Genomic DNA, 15,321 nt, shown 5'->3' on the forward strand with positions numbered 1-15,321 from the left:
TAAGCAGTCGCCTCAGTTTTTCTGAGAGCAAGTTAAGATGAGACAAATAGAATAATGAAACAATGTGGTTATTTGAGAGCTAAATAAAAAGAGTTATTTTACAAGTTTTGTCGCCTTGATTAGAATCAAGATGAAGTCTTAAATGATATTTCTCATAGACCGATTATAATGTACCCCACCATTATAGAGACCTAATATAAACCAGATATGAGATCTTATTTTTAGCGCTAAATGAGAGCGTTAATTTTAAGAACTTAGGTCAGATGCTGTAGAAGAGTGATTGGACTAAGATTTGTACAGTGAATTAAATTAATGAGACATACGCCCTAAATGGAAGATTCACTGTAATTCATGTACATATCACGCGTGCTTGGTGACCAAAATGGAAAATGAAAGAATTTCTCTTCTCCCTCATTGTGTAAGTTCCATATGACTTTTTATAAGTAAACTCTGGTATCCTTATTGTTGGGAAAATATGCTCTTTAAAAGCATATGTGTTTATTTAATTGTAATAAATAATTTTTCTGATTAATAAAATAAATGAGGTATTTTATTCAAATATCTTAATTGCATTAATATTTGTATTAAAGTCCATTTAATCATATTATATGTATTTATGTGATCACCATGTGGATTCACAGAAGACATAAATACAAGTTATCTTATGATTAAATAAATTTAGTTCGCATTTGATAAATAAAGTTGGGCACTTTATTTAGGTATAGACTGTAATAAATTCATTGAATGATTTGTCTTAATCATGTATGAATTTATTGATGTAGTGCGACTACATTGAACAGGATCACATATGAGATTTAATTAACTTTGTAATAACTGTCAGACTTATTAAATCTCATAGGCATTGATTTTACTGTAATCTTAATCTTGAGTTAATTATGATTTCGTGATTGTAATTGTTATTCCATTTGAGTTACCAATGGGCACGACACATCCTTGAGGTCAAGATTACCCGGTATCTTGGTGGGAGCAATTATGAGTATTGGAGTTATGGATTAACAATATAGAATTTGTACAACACATCTCTTGATGGGTTTTCGGCACTTGATCATAGAATTCTCTGGCCAGAGTGTGTCAACATATTTAGTATGCTGAAAATGATCATTAGAGAAAACCGGTAAGGATCAAGGAATAAGATGTTATTAAATTGATTGGATAGTTGAAATATCAATTTAATTAACGATGTGGTACAAAGGATTTTGCAGTAAAGAAATCAATGTGGCTTGGGACGAATTATTATTCGAGCGTACAATTATGGAAGTCAGTTCCAATCTTTTAGTGGAGTAGATTTGGAATTAAATAATTGAGCTAGTTTGATTACATGCCTAATTATTGTAGCCACTATTGTATATTCCCAAATGATCCCCGGGTTAGCTCATTTAATTGACTGCACCACTACTGGACTAATAAGTAAAATAACTAGCTATTTGGGTCAAAAGCCTAAATATATCATTTAGTGGGAGGCTCCATTTAATTAGCTTTTGTATAAGGGGCCTTATGTTATTTTACAAGGTGGGTCCCCTATTGAAAAAGCAAATAAACGTGGGTTTTGTTTTTTGATTATTTGTAGCCTAGGGTTTTCATTAAAGGGTGATATAAAAGGCTTATTTTTCTCTAAAGAGAAAAGAGAAACCACTTTATACAGATCAGAGAAAAAGATTTTTCTCTCCATTGTTGAGAGAAAAATTTTCTCGTGCTAGTTGCTTTGGTAGTGATAAAAGGCGCCCACACGTCAAGTGCAGATCGAACCTGAGTCATAGCCTGGAAGATCATTGGAGACAGTTCGTGATCTACAAGCGTGGTGGTGACGGATCGTGATCTAACAGGAGTGGTGGTGGCGAATCGTGATCTAGGAGCCTAAATCACTTTAGAGAAAAAAGCCAACTCAGATTTTCAAGGTACGATTTCTAGAATACAAATTCTTATATATTATATGAGAGTGATCTTCAAAAAGTTTTATAAAAATTTAAAAACCTAATTTTTCCCCAATACTTATTACTATCAAGTATGTTTTTGAGACCTTAGATTGGTGTCTGCTACTTTAGCATGTTATCTATAACCTTGACAGGATTCGATCTATGAACATGACTAGGAAAGTGATTATTCTGGATTGATGAACATGAGTGTGATAAGAATATTTAATTTTTTCCTTTTATGTGATTCAGTGGTTGACTAATTGTATAATACATATGGTATATTACAATTGTGAATACATAAAGAGATTGCTCAATTTTGGCATACCAAACTGGTGTGCGATTTCTATTGATATGGGTGTCAATGTGCAAGTGTACACAACAAGTAATATACTGATAAATATTCAGACCGTCTCCACAGGGATTGATGTTATTAGATTTGCTACAGTAATCTTAACAGTGCAGTTTCATCCTAAATTAAAATAAGACAATTTATGAAACTAATGAACTAATTAGACAAAAAAACACAATAAATAAAATGCAATTAAGAAAATTCTCACGTTAAACACAAGGATGTAACCAATGGGAATAGAATAGTTGAATGAATAAACTCACTAAATGACTTTGACTATTTTTCAATTACAGTATTGTTGCTACAACATCTATTACATCACTGGGCAGAATCCCTCATGCATCCTTAGTTGTCACTTGTTGGATATTTTATACCTAATGCAACCTAATAGTGACCAATTGTTACGCCAACATTAAATATAACATTAAATATCATATGTTTCATTTACCCTACAAGGTGAATCCCTATATCTAGTTTATCGCTAATTTTAGATCAAGAATGACCCTATTTAAATTGAGATTTACTCAATTTGGAAAACCCAATCTAAAACCAAGTATTTTCTTAATTTGCTCTACTAAGTCAGACCTTTATGAGAATCTTTTTTAGGTAATATCCTCTAAATGGGTGGTCAGCCGAAATAAGGAATTGAAATAAAAATAATTAAGACAAAATGCCATAACAAACATAGAGCAACAGACACATATAAATCAAACATCCATTAAGATCGTTTATTACTTAACCACAATCAAATTTAGTTCATAATTTGTGATAGAATAGCAAACAAAATTGTTATAGCCGTCCAATACATTCCTATAAGTTAATAGAAAACAAGAAAATAAGAAGAAGAACTTAAGTCTGTTTGGTCCTTGTGATTTCGCCTCTGCTTATTCCTTTAATCTACTATTACATGCCTCAAAATTATCTCTTAATTTTTGTTTTCTTGTTATTTCTATTCGATATTCTCCCTGGGTGACGACTCTTTCTTTTTCTTTTCATGTGTGCTCATTTTTTAACTCAAAATTAAGGCAATCGAAAGTGAGTGGAGCACATCCTCCATTTTTAGAAACTTTAGATCGCAATCTTTTAGTTGTTGCACGCGAAATCCAATATGTCATTACTCTAGGATTGTTATAGCAATGGCTACATCATCTGTTATGTTCCAGACTTGTTTAAATTCCTTTGTAACCAAGTTCTTTCATTGTCTCTACAAGTCTAGTGCAACAGAATTCCTTCGTTATAACTTGAGCTTTCAGTCACCTATAATTATGCATATAATCTAAGCAAAAATTATTCTAAAACAACTCAATTTAGTTAAAAATAAACTAAAATAGATACTCATGCAAATTTTAACTAAAATGTAATAAAAGCACATCATTGACTCTCTAAATATTACTAATTTAAGTCTAAAAGTGGCTTGATAACTCTCATTTCATAGATTTATCACATACAATTGCAATTGAGACATCTCTTGCCTAGATTAGCAATTAAGATATGTTTTGGCTCCTCAGATGATTCTTAGGATATGTTTGTGGTCACATGGTGTATCTGCCTGTATGCTTGAAGATATGTGGTTGTTCATTGCCTCTTTGTTCACTACTCTGCTGCTTCGGTGGTGTCCCATCATGTGGGAGTGGGAGATGTTGGATGGGTGGGTCACCTATGATGGGTCGACTCAACCCACCCTTACTTGGTAATTACTTTGCAGCTACCATGTGCGTATTTGAAAGTTAAGAAGGAAGTTGATATAATGTCAACCGCTCACTTTGGCAAAAACTCCTAGAGAAAAATAATAAGGTAGAGAGAGCGTGTGCGTGGAGAGTGAATGTTCACCTTCTTCTCTTCTTCATCAAGATCAAATAAGAATATTGAACAACTCATTAGAAAAAGGACATCTATATTGTGATCAGAGAAGGATTTCTACTTGTGATTTCGTTCCGACCATCAATATGATCCAACATTTAATTATTCCACTACTTAGAAAAAGGTATGGCTTCTTGAATTCCTCTTATTTTTCCTTCACATAGTCACTTGAACATGGCTTAGTTACCTGTGCTTCTGCTCCTACTGGCATACTTAGAAGTAAAATACCTGCAAATAAATAAATAAAACTGCCATAAGCTAATTTTATGCAAAAAATCAAATGAGAGTAAGTGTCCGTTCGATAATAAGGTGTTCTAGTTGTTGTGGAACTGGAACCAAAGGTACAGCCTGTTTGAAAATACTATCAGCTATAGAGTCAAAGTTAATGGATTGATGTTTGGTTAAAAAAATAATCGTAAAATTGAAGAAACATATAACATGAACTTGAGCATGATGAAGGATGCAATGTTAAGAAAAGCTTTAGAAATTTTTATTTTTGTTGTGTGAATTTCAAAAGAATCAAAAGATTTACTTGTTTTCTTTCTAACCTCTGCTTAAAATTTATGCGAATTTGAAGTAAAAGGAATTTATTGGGCTGGTAAAAACTACCTCATCAAATTTTGAGATTTTAGCTAAGAAAAGGGCATGAAAATCTTTCAACGTAATCCAATAAGGCCATGAAAGATACAAGGTTAATTTGTTTTTCACTTAAATACTAATGTAAAATAGATTCTCTTTCAAAAAATAAAACAGATTAAAACATATCCATGTGTGATGACTGATGATGATGATACTTGTATTAAATTCATTTCTTTTAAATTTTGCAATAGGCCAGAAAAGTAAAACATATACTTTTTCCAAAGCAAAATAGTAGTAGTAATATATATTCATCTCACCATCTATGCTTTAACATATTTTACTCGTCATAAATTCTTTTATTTTAAATTTTAATAAATTATTTATTTAAAAAAATTATAAGGGTCGATCTTCCAAATAGATTTCCATCTGAGTCCAAATCTGAACTCGTAAGTGAGATCCAAACTTACACTAGACATTTTTTCCGAGTGGACCTATTGCCACCCCTTTGAACTCCTCTTAAAACCTGTTTTGTATATTTTCAGATTTAGTCTTAGCCAAAATTATACCCCTTTAAGTTAAAAAAGAGTTATTAAAAAAAGTTCAAGACAAAAAACAAAAATTTAGACAATTATTCTGTTTTTGGATGTGAAAATACAAAATTTTTTAAATGAAATATCATAATTTCTAAAAACGAAAGATTTTGGACTAAAGTAGATTTTGTAACAAAACTTGACCTTAAGTAAAATCTAGATTTTAATTTATTATGCGGCCACTCAAGCTATAATCTAAGTGATTTAATTTTAGTAGATTTTTTATTATATATATCAGTGGACTTCTCATCATTAAAAAAAATTATGAAGTGAATAAGTGATTATTGCATACATATATTACCTTTCTGTGCTTTCAAAGACTTTTTTCAATGTCGTGATCTCATTTATGGGGCAAGATCACTTTACTAAATTTAGTTCAAGATTCTATGGTCTCAAAATCTAATTAACTGAGGAGTGATGATATTTGATCCCTTTTATTCTTTCACTAGCCCCCCATTTCTTAATTAATTTATTTATTTTTAGAATTATCCTTTTTTATTATTTTGTTAATTTCTCTGTCCTTTTCAATTACTAGTACCATTGAGATATTGAATAACTTTATCAAATTTTAAATTTTTTGTAGTCGTCATTCACCATCATGAAACTTCTACAAAAGAAATTTTGTCTAATGGTTACCAAACCATGGACATTTATGTCCAATCCAATGGAACAAGTGAAGAAACATTGTCAACGAATGTCTCATTTTTTTAATCTTTGTTTGTTTTGTGCATTTGATTAATGATGTACTAGTTCTTGTGGTTTGCCTATGTGTCTTAGAAGATTCAGAGCAAAGTTGAAGCTTGATTATGTATTGTGTAATGTAACACTAGAATTTTATTTACTACTGACAATATTAATCAGGAATGACAAAAAGACTTGACCTTAATTTTGGCCCAATTGACCTGACCCAAATTTTTTTAGGTTTGACATGAATTTAAGGGTTTCAGGTCGAGCTCAAGTTTAAATATCAGGGTCTAATTAAATTTGGGTCAAGGTTTAGGTCCTATTTGTCTTGACCCGACCAAACTAACCTAAAATTCAAAAATTAAAAAAATATATTTATATAATTTTATAAGATATGATTTTAGATTATATTTATTTTATAATTTATATAATTACATGGTTGAGACCTTGAATAACTTTTATGTTTATGTTAAATTTTAATGTATATAGGAGGTTAAGTCCATTTTTTTTAAAATTTAAATTACTTAGATAAAAAAATCTTATAAAAAATTATGGACTTGGGGCCATTTTATTTCAAACAAGAAGGGAGATCCTCAATTTAAAATTGTAAATTGTTGGTGAATACAAATCACTCGTTAACTGAAAGCAAGTAATTTTTTATACTAACTCCTTGTAAATATGGAAAAATCACCCATTAATATTGACTTCCTTGCAACTTTAAATAATAATAATAATAATAATAATAATAATAATAATAATAATAATAATAATAATAATAATAATAATAATTATTATTATTATTATTATTATTATTATTATTATTATTATTATTATTATTATTATTATTATTATTTTAGGATCCCAATCAATAAAAAAAGGAGGGATTCAGTTCGAAAAATTAATTTTTCTACTATGGATAGGGATGTAGGTAGAACCTCCCACGGTGTAAATTTTTGTCTCATTTTATTGAAGGAGGGTGATTTTAAAAATAAATACAAAAGTCACAACTCTTACTAAAGCTCATTTATACATTTTACAGTTGACCTCACAAATAAATAGTCTCTAAAAGTGGCTTCCTCAACTTCACTTGTATCTCAACTAGGGATGGCAATTGGTCAGGCCCCAGCCCGACTAAATCAAAAAAAATAAAAAGTTCAACCTAAAAAAGAGTCCGATCATTGAATTCTAGGTTGGGTTGTGCTTTTGTCCATGCTAAATTTCATAATTTTTTTAAAGATTTTATTTTTACATTTAAGTAATTAAGTTTTTAAAAAATGGACATTACCTCCCATATTTAATAAAATTTAGCATAAATATAAAAATTACTCAAAGTCTCAACCATATAATTATATAAATAATAAAATAAACATAATCTAAAATTATACAAATAAAATCATTTTTTTTTTGAATTCGGGTCAAGTCGGCCAGGCCAAGTAGGGCCTGAATCTTGACCCGAATTTAATTGGACCCTACTTTTTAGGCCCAAACCCGACCCTTAAATTCGGGTCAAATCTTGAAAGATTTTGATTAGGTTAATTAGGCTAAATTGGGGTCGGCTCTTTTTGTCATTCCTATATATGGTTCCTTTGAATCCAATGGGTCATGAACTTTCTAGACCCGGGGATGATTTTGTTTTGGTCTAATAGAGGTCGAATTTGTGTTTTATCACGCAATTAAAGTTTACAAACACTCCATTTAAAATTATGCTCACCTCAAAATTAATTACCAAAGAAGTAAAACTTCAATAAATATTTCGATTTAGTAGCGAAGCTAATTATTTTCATCCGGGCTAAGCCCGGATAACGTTAAAAGATATCATGTGTATGTTTATTTATCATATCGTTTTATTGTCATATATAAGAGAGAGAGCTACACATATGCCACATAACTGTCACAATAAAAATGATGACAAGAAATAAAATTTAAATGTTAAATATAAAAATAAAAAATCAATTTATAATTTTCATGGGCAATGATAGCCAACTACCCCTTTAATTGTTATAATAATATTTTGGCAATTATAACTATAAATTTAGAAATACTAGTTGTAGTTCCTATTGCTATCTCACGACCGTCGGATATAATGTAAAGAGCCGACAACTCCTTGATACAACTAACAGCATAGACCACAACTATAAACAGTATTTAAACTTACAGGAAAGACATTATCATTCTTCTGAATTAAAGGGTATCTATATTGAACCATAATATAACTCTCTTTATTAGTTATCAAAATTTTAAAGAATGAATGAATAATTATTTACATTTATTTTCAAATTGTAACACAAAAATTAAGTGAAATGAAACAATACAGAAACCAACAAAAATGCTATCTATTCCCTTTAGTGTTTGCATCATTAATTGTGAAATCATCCTTGAGTTTGAGAGCTGCATTTCTAAGCCAAGCCCCTCCACCAGTCAAGTCCTTGGACAAGAACATAGATGCTTCAGCATCTGATAAGCTGTTTGACCAAGCAACCCTTTTTGATCCATCAGCTCCCGGACCCGAACACCTATATTCACCGTAGTACAACTTACTGCACAATCAATACATCAAAAACAAGGAAACAAGTTAGACACCTGGCCTGTGTGTGATTAATTTCAATTTGGTACACATACTATCAAAGCAGATTAATTGAATAGATGATTTACTTGTGCTTGGCATGGTCGTTCAAATCATTCCATCCTTGGGGCACTATCACATCGGACATGTAAGTCAGGGCATACACAACCCTAGAATAAGGACCCCATGTCCTTCCAAGCACTGCCTTACCAACACCTGAAATCTTGCAGTCCAAGAAAGTGAATCCAGTGTTTTCCTGTGATGACACTCTTTTCTGAGCAGTTATAGCTCCGCCCCACGTCGAAAGAGAATGTATAAGGCATCTCTGCAAATTAAGGTCATGAGTCAATGTTGTGAAACAAAATTAATTAATTGTTTATCTTGGAAATTAAGGTAGCCTAATGAGAATTAGTACTCACTTCAAAGAAGGAGTTAGCATTTCCGCTGATGAAATCTGTGGCTCCTTCAATGTAGCATTTGCTATAATAATGATTTCCAGTGTCATCTAGGAGAGTATGGTTGTAAGACAGAATCCTGCAGCCGTAAAATGCAGCTCTATCTGCAGACACTCTTAGCGCAACCGCTTTGCCGTATGATCCATACGTGTTCTGTAACATATTAACTTATCAAGGTATAAGTTATATACATAAATGGTAGCTAGCAATCAAGGACTTCATCATATACGAATATTGCAAAGCAAATACGTACCTGAATCGTTAGGGATCTTGCAATAAAATGAGAAGCCAACACAGTGAGAGTTGCCGAATCAAGGATGGAGCCACCATCACTCCATGTTATTTTGGTGTGAGAAGCCTTTGTGCCACTAATTGTTATGAAGGGCTTATTAGCAGGCACAATAATCTTTTCTCTGCATATATATGATCAAGCACATGTAAACATATAGAGGAAATTGTTTAATGAGTTCCAGCAATTCAAACCAACAAAATTCAATTGACAATATATAAAAGGAGAGACGTAACAATTAATTACTGACCTGTAAATTCCTGGGGCAACCGAAATGAAAACCAACTCCGCGTTATTAGCTGGTACAGAATCAATGGCTTCTTGTATGGTCCTAAAATCTCCTCTGCCGTATTTTTCAACTCTAATGAGAACAGCAGTGGAAAAATCTTTGGGAATTGTAGCAGTAGAGCTGCAGGTAGCCATGATTGAAGCAAAAACAATTGTTGTTGCAACAAACAGAATGCTAACATTTTGACTATAATTCTTCATTGTAACAGAACCCATGTATGTTAATGATCAACTTTTTCTACACCTTTCAATATGTGGCTTCCCCTGCCCCCCGATGAAATTAGATATAAACCTTGACTTACCCTACTTAATTAGAAACTAACAAATAAAGATAGGTCTATTTAGAGATTGTTAATGTCATTTGACTTGTAATGTTAACATCACTTGAGACTTGACTATTTTTAATTCTAAACCGCAGCTGTCAATCTAAAGTTAACATAAACAAATAGATAATGACATAATTTAGATACCCTTTTAATTTAGGAGAATGATAGTTCTTTGCTGAAAGTTTGAATACCTTTTCTAGTTATAGTCCATTTACTGTTATTAGTTTTAGGGAGTTGACAGCTTTTGACTGGGAAAATATTAATAATAAAACCTTATATCCAGCGGTTGTGAGCCGGCAATATTATAGAAACCAAACTATTACTATCACGTATTTGGCTATCATTTGCCCATGAAATTACACATTTGCCTTTTTATTTTTGTTGTACTTAAAAATTTTAATTTTTTTCCTTAATTAGTATCATTTTTAATAGCCACAATGAAGTTAACTTTCTTAGGACTCAGGCTTGAAGCTTTTTTCAAGTGACACGGAATCTTTGCTGATATCTTTTGCCTTAAAACTGAAAAATTCACTACTAGAAAAACAGGCTATTATGACAGAATTTTTGTGATAGATATTAGAAAATTAGTCATTTATCACAAATATATGACACATATGTGACAGAATTTTTATATATCAATAAGGCATGATAAATTTGTGATAGTTTCTTTATCTGTCACTTACACATGATAGCATATTATATAGCAATGAAACGGTGAGTTTAAGATTGGCCAATCTGGGCATTAAACGACACCGTGTCTTGAAGCCTTTAAAAAAAATTCTAAGTGTTGGACACTCCTTTGAACTTCACATAGAAAACCCTAATTTCTACATCCAAACCGAATCACACAAAAATACACCATCACACTTGCCGACAACAAAATTGCTGTTGTTCGTCTTTGTCGTCATCTTCATCCCCACTCCACAGCTTGCTGGCTATTCCCATTTCCCTTTTATAGCTTGAACAACTGATCTTCTTCAAGTTCGAGCCACTGTTACTGACTTCTTTCAGGAGAGGTAAGTGATTAGTTCTTTTTTTTTTTTGAAGAGACAACAATCACCATAAATTTATCAAAATTCCTAAAATTATGCCAAAAAAAGGAAAAAAAATTAAGCCGCTCCATGGCCTTATAGGACTGACTTCGAGTTCGTGGACTAACGTGCCAATGACTCCGCTTTATGGCCTTCGTGGAACGATTTCGTGACACGCGAGTGGCAGCGTGCTATTTACGTGGAGTCGGATTGGAGAAGATTGTACTACGAGGAGTTGGCGACGTGAGAAAGACAGCGAGTTAGCTACTACATCTTTGAATTAGAGTAAAATTTTGGCAGAATTTGAGCTAAAATTTAGTGGGTTTTGAGTGGTAAGACGAGGTTTTGAGAGAGGAAAATGAGTGTTTGGCTGGCGAGAAAGTGAGAGAAATTTTTTGAGTGTGGAGTGATGGCTTCTCTGTTTTTACTTCTTCATTGTTCTTTATTGAGTAGATGGTGGCGATACAAACTTTTAACATTGTTTACTTAATTAATTGGATAACAATCTTACATGACTGTTATGATTTATCAGATAAATCAGTTAGAGAAGAATGGAGATGTTGTTGCTCAGGCACGAGCAATTACAACAGTCTAGACATTCTGCCCCGTCTTTCTTTCAATTTTGTTGGCACACTAATAATTTCCTTAGTGACAAATTAACCAAATTTAGAGGTATATGTGATTTTGATTTGACTTACTCTTAATGAAATACAATTAAAGAATTTTTCTGTTGTTTCTAGGCCTTTTGGAGAGTTCGGATTGAAGCAAAGTTTGCCTTAGCTAATACAACATCTAAGGTATTGTTATTATTCTCACCTTTATTTATTAAATATATTGAGCACATGGTAGGTCCACCAAAATGTATGCAAAATCTATTCACCAGAGTTATTTGTATAAAGTAAATTTTTGTGAGAGACTATTCTTCAACTGTGAAAACTACTTTGGTATTTCTCAAACCCATTACAATTGATTGGTGCTTGTGTTTTTCTATTAGAAAGATATCTTCTGTAAAATCTTTGTGAACTACATTTTTGGAAATGCAAATGCTTTGTGTGGTGGTGATTGTGCTTATTTGCTTGGTCTTCTAGCATTTCAGTGAAATGATTTATTTTGACTTGTGCTTATCACTAACTTCTTGACAGAGAAACTAGGCCATTTATGGATGCACTGATATGAATCCTATAATTTTTCTCTTAATTGACATGTTGAACTTTTTGGAAGATATTTTTTTTATTTGATTTGTCACGTATTGTGCTTTATTAGTTGGAAATGTTTTGGTTTGTGGACCATGTTGCACTTACCAGTTCTCAATATTGATATATGATATATACGCACTATTGTACTAGAAATTGATTGAGTTGGTTTGCTCCATTTGGTGAAATTTTATAAAAGTCGAAGGTTTGATGAGAATATTGGACTCCCCAAGTGAGAATCTATCTAAGTTTGAAATTGTTCTGATATCGTTGCTGCAGCACTTTGTTAATGTTTTTGTTTTCTGCTGATCATTCCAGGCCAAATGATATCCGTGATTTTTCAGAGTATTTGTTCTTGAGGTAATGCCTTGAGGTAAGGTATGTAATGAGTTTGTGAAGTGGGATGTGATAATAATTTTTCCCTTGCTTCATGTGATGAAATCGCACATAATTTTCCCTTGCTTTATGTGATGAAATCTTTGGGTGGTTTGTTTATTTAGTGTTTTTCTATTTCTTTTTATATGCTAATTTTCATAGTTCTAGAGCAAGTCTTTCTCTAGTCATTTTGAAATACTTCCACATGCTGCTTCTTAGCCAAGATTGTCTTGCCCTAATGAACAAGTTAAATGGATTTGCGTTGCTTGGAGTCTCAGTGTAATATATGTGTTTAGAACTTAGATTGATCAACAAATTTGAACAAATACAGTGGAAGAAGAATAAAGAGAAGATTAAAAAAAGAGAGTAGAAATAAAGAAAAGGATGGTGAAACTTTAGGAGAATAGGGGAAATCAAGAGAAGAGGATCGAATTTTGATGGATTTTATTTAATTATGTAACTGAGGTTTTGTGTTGCTAGATGTTGTGCGTTAATTAATTTGTAATCTTGGAAAAATACTTTATCTTGAATTGGGTTAATTGTAAGTGGGCAATACACTAATATATATTCTTCTAGCACTCATCTAAATGTAATATGTGTTTCAGGTGATGTTGGTGGCTCTTGGGAATTTACTATTAGTGTTCTTTTTACGAATTAATTGTTTTTCTAATGATGGGGTAGTGATTGAATATTGTAGAGAATTTATGAGCTATTCTTACGGATTTGATTCACCATGTATTTTGATGATACTATTTGTGTATTTTGATGATACTATTTGTTGGAAGTTTCAAGTAATTGAAATTTTTAGTATATGGTGATATTCGGTATTTGATAGTTTTTATGAATTTGAACGTAATTTTTATTTCAGTTAATTCAAATTTTAAAATGTGGCTTTTGTTATTTCTATTTCAAGATTCTGGAATTTAAATAATATTAATTAGTATTATTATAATTTCAAAATTAAAAATAATAATTTTATTTTTTTAAACCTTAAATCTCATGACAGAGAATGTAAATCATTAATATATGAAAGATTTTGAAAAAGCCCACCAAATTCAATATAATTTAAATTACCTGCTAAAATTTCCAATTAATTCTCAAAAGCCTTGCAAAACGACGTCGTTTGGTTCGTGACATATGCGTGATAGATATACACTGTCATAGGAACATGTGATAGATAAAATGTTGTCATAGATATGTGAGAGGGGCTACAATGACAGATGGAAACTCTGTCATAAGAGTGGTCGGATGACAGATATTCTCTGTCATGGTAGCCCATTTTTCTAGTAGTGATTTCTTTCGACATTTATTTGGCTCCTTACCATTGGTTCATCATCGGCCCCAGTAAAACAGAAGCAACAAGGTTTGTCAATTACATGGAGTCTGATTTGGTTTGCTTAGTTTCTATTCCAAATTAAGAATGTATAGTCGTTTCTTACTCTTTATCCTAATCAAACTACCGAGTATACGACTTTCATTCATAAGAAATGACCAAGCAAAAGTAGAAATGCTGTAAGTGGTTAATTATTTCAAGAATAACTAACAAACACGACATGGCTTGATAGAAAATTTTCTGAGTTTTTCTTTTGCAACTAATCTCATAGCTGATGGGTGATGACCGAACTTGAATAAGTAATCATGTAGCACGTAAACTAAGATTTCACACACGTTATGCAATCTTGTATTTCAAGCAAAATCAGCTAGTGATGCTTCTGCTTACAATGTCCTTAATTCTCTAATGTACTTTAATGTTTACGTTAAGATGACCATCTTTTACTTCAACTGCAAGAAATCGGCTACAAGCCATCAATTTTGTTGACTTTCATCCAGGCATGCCATATATAATAAGGTCTAAAAACCTAATTGCCTCAGTAAATTTTGCGCAATTTTGCTTCAATCTTCACTGAAGCATATATTTGAGCACATGCACACGGGTTCGGCTACAATTAAGTATGTTAACATTATGTTTCTGGCTACAATTGTTTTTGCTTCACTCATGGCTACCAGGACTGCTGCTACTAGGTCCATAGATTTTTCTATTGCCATAAATTAAATCAACTTAACTTTCAAGTTATAGTACTTAATGTTTATCAAATACTTTAGTGCTATACCTTTTAATTTACAGCTGCCAAATATCAACCTTAAACAGGGTTTAAGTGTTCTGGTCCGGGAGCTGATAGATCAAGATGGGTTGCTCGGCCAAACAACTTATCAGACATATGCTGAAGCAGCGCTAGTTTCATGCCTGATATTACTGGCGGGGAAGCTCGTTAGACTTGCACCTACGGAATTCAAGCAAGGCTTTACAATCAATAATGCAAAATCTGAAGGGAATAGATGGGATTTTTGTTGGTATGTGAGCTATTATTTCATTTAATTTTTATTATGCATTACATCTTAAAGAATAGATATAATAAGTCATTCAGTCTTAAATTAATAAAGTTAGACAACAGATGGCTTAACTCTGATCACCTCCAAAACTTCCATAATTCGTAATGAAAGTTCCCATCGAAAAAAAAAAAGGGAAAAAAAAAGGAAGGATGTTGTCCAAGAGTTTGGCCGAATAACTTTTAATTTTATTCGGCCGTCGTACGTTGGGCATTAATTTGGGCTGTACTCAGCCTTTTTTTTTTCTCCTCTTTTTTTCGGGATAAAAAGGTTATCCACACATATCTCGAAAGATATTACTTCAATTGGGTGTGTACAATCCTTCTGATTTTTCAGTTTACATTGCAATGGAGTCATCGTGTTTCTTCTATGCTCATTGCTTCGTAACTAATCCAATTAACTTTCATTCTTTTGAAA

General features: G+C 32.0%; 1 protein-coding gene and 1 long non-coding RNA gene across 2 annotated transcripts; one reads left to right on the forward strand and one right to left on the reverse strand.

Annotated features, from left to right (window-relative positions):
* Positions 1 to 8,325: 8,325 nt before the first annotated feature.
* Positions 8,326 to 9,807, reverse strand: LOC102620872 (putative pectinesterase 11). The gene is made up of 5 exons (XM_006469246.2): positions 9,554 to 9,807; positions 9,268 to 9,427; positions 8,979 to 9,167; positions 8,649 to 8,884; positions 8,326 to 8,533 (listed from the first exon to the last, which is right to left on the reverse strand). The coding sequence occupies exons 1-5, from the start codon at positions 9,805 to 9,807 to the stop codon at positions 8,326 to 8,328; spliced, it is 1,047 nt and encodes a 348-aa protein (XP_006469309.2).
* A 2,048-nt stretch (positions 9,808 to 11,855) lies between these two features.
* Positions 11,856 to 13,213, forward strand: LOC112498248 (uncharacterized). The gene is made up of 3 exons (XR_003065337.2): positions 11,856 to 12,373; positions 12,460 to 12,519; positions 13,122 to 13,213. It is a non-coding gene; the product is annotated as an uncharacterized LOC112498248 (long non-coding RNA).
* The last annotated feature ends 2,108 nt before the right edge of the window (positions 13,214 to 15,321 follow it).

The sequence above is a fragment of the Citrus sinensis genome, chromosome 8, assembly GCF_022201045.2.
Source record: "Citrus sinensis cultivar Valencia sweet orange chromosome 8, DVS_A1.0, whole genome shotgun sequence".
Taxonomy (NCBI): Eukaryota; Viridiplantae; Streptophyta; class Magnoliopsida; order Sapindales; family Rutaceae; genus Citrus; species Citrus sinensis.

Bases quoted from the DNA above. Each gene is read 5' to 3' on its own strand.
- LOC102620872 (XM_006469246.2), bottom strand. From the start codon at position 9,807: ATGGGTTCTGTTACAATGAAGAATTATAGTCAAAATGTTAGCATTCTG. The intron at 9,428-9,553 runs GTCAGTAATTAA...ATATATATGCAG, and splicing joins GTTGCCCCAGGAATTTACAG to AGAAAAGATTATTGTGCCTG. The intron at 8,534-8,648 runs GTAAATCATCTA...TTGATTGTGCAG, and splicing joins AACGACCATGCCAAGCACAA to TAAGTTGTACTACGGTGAAT.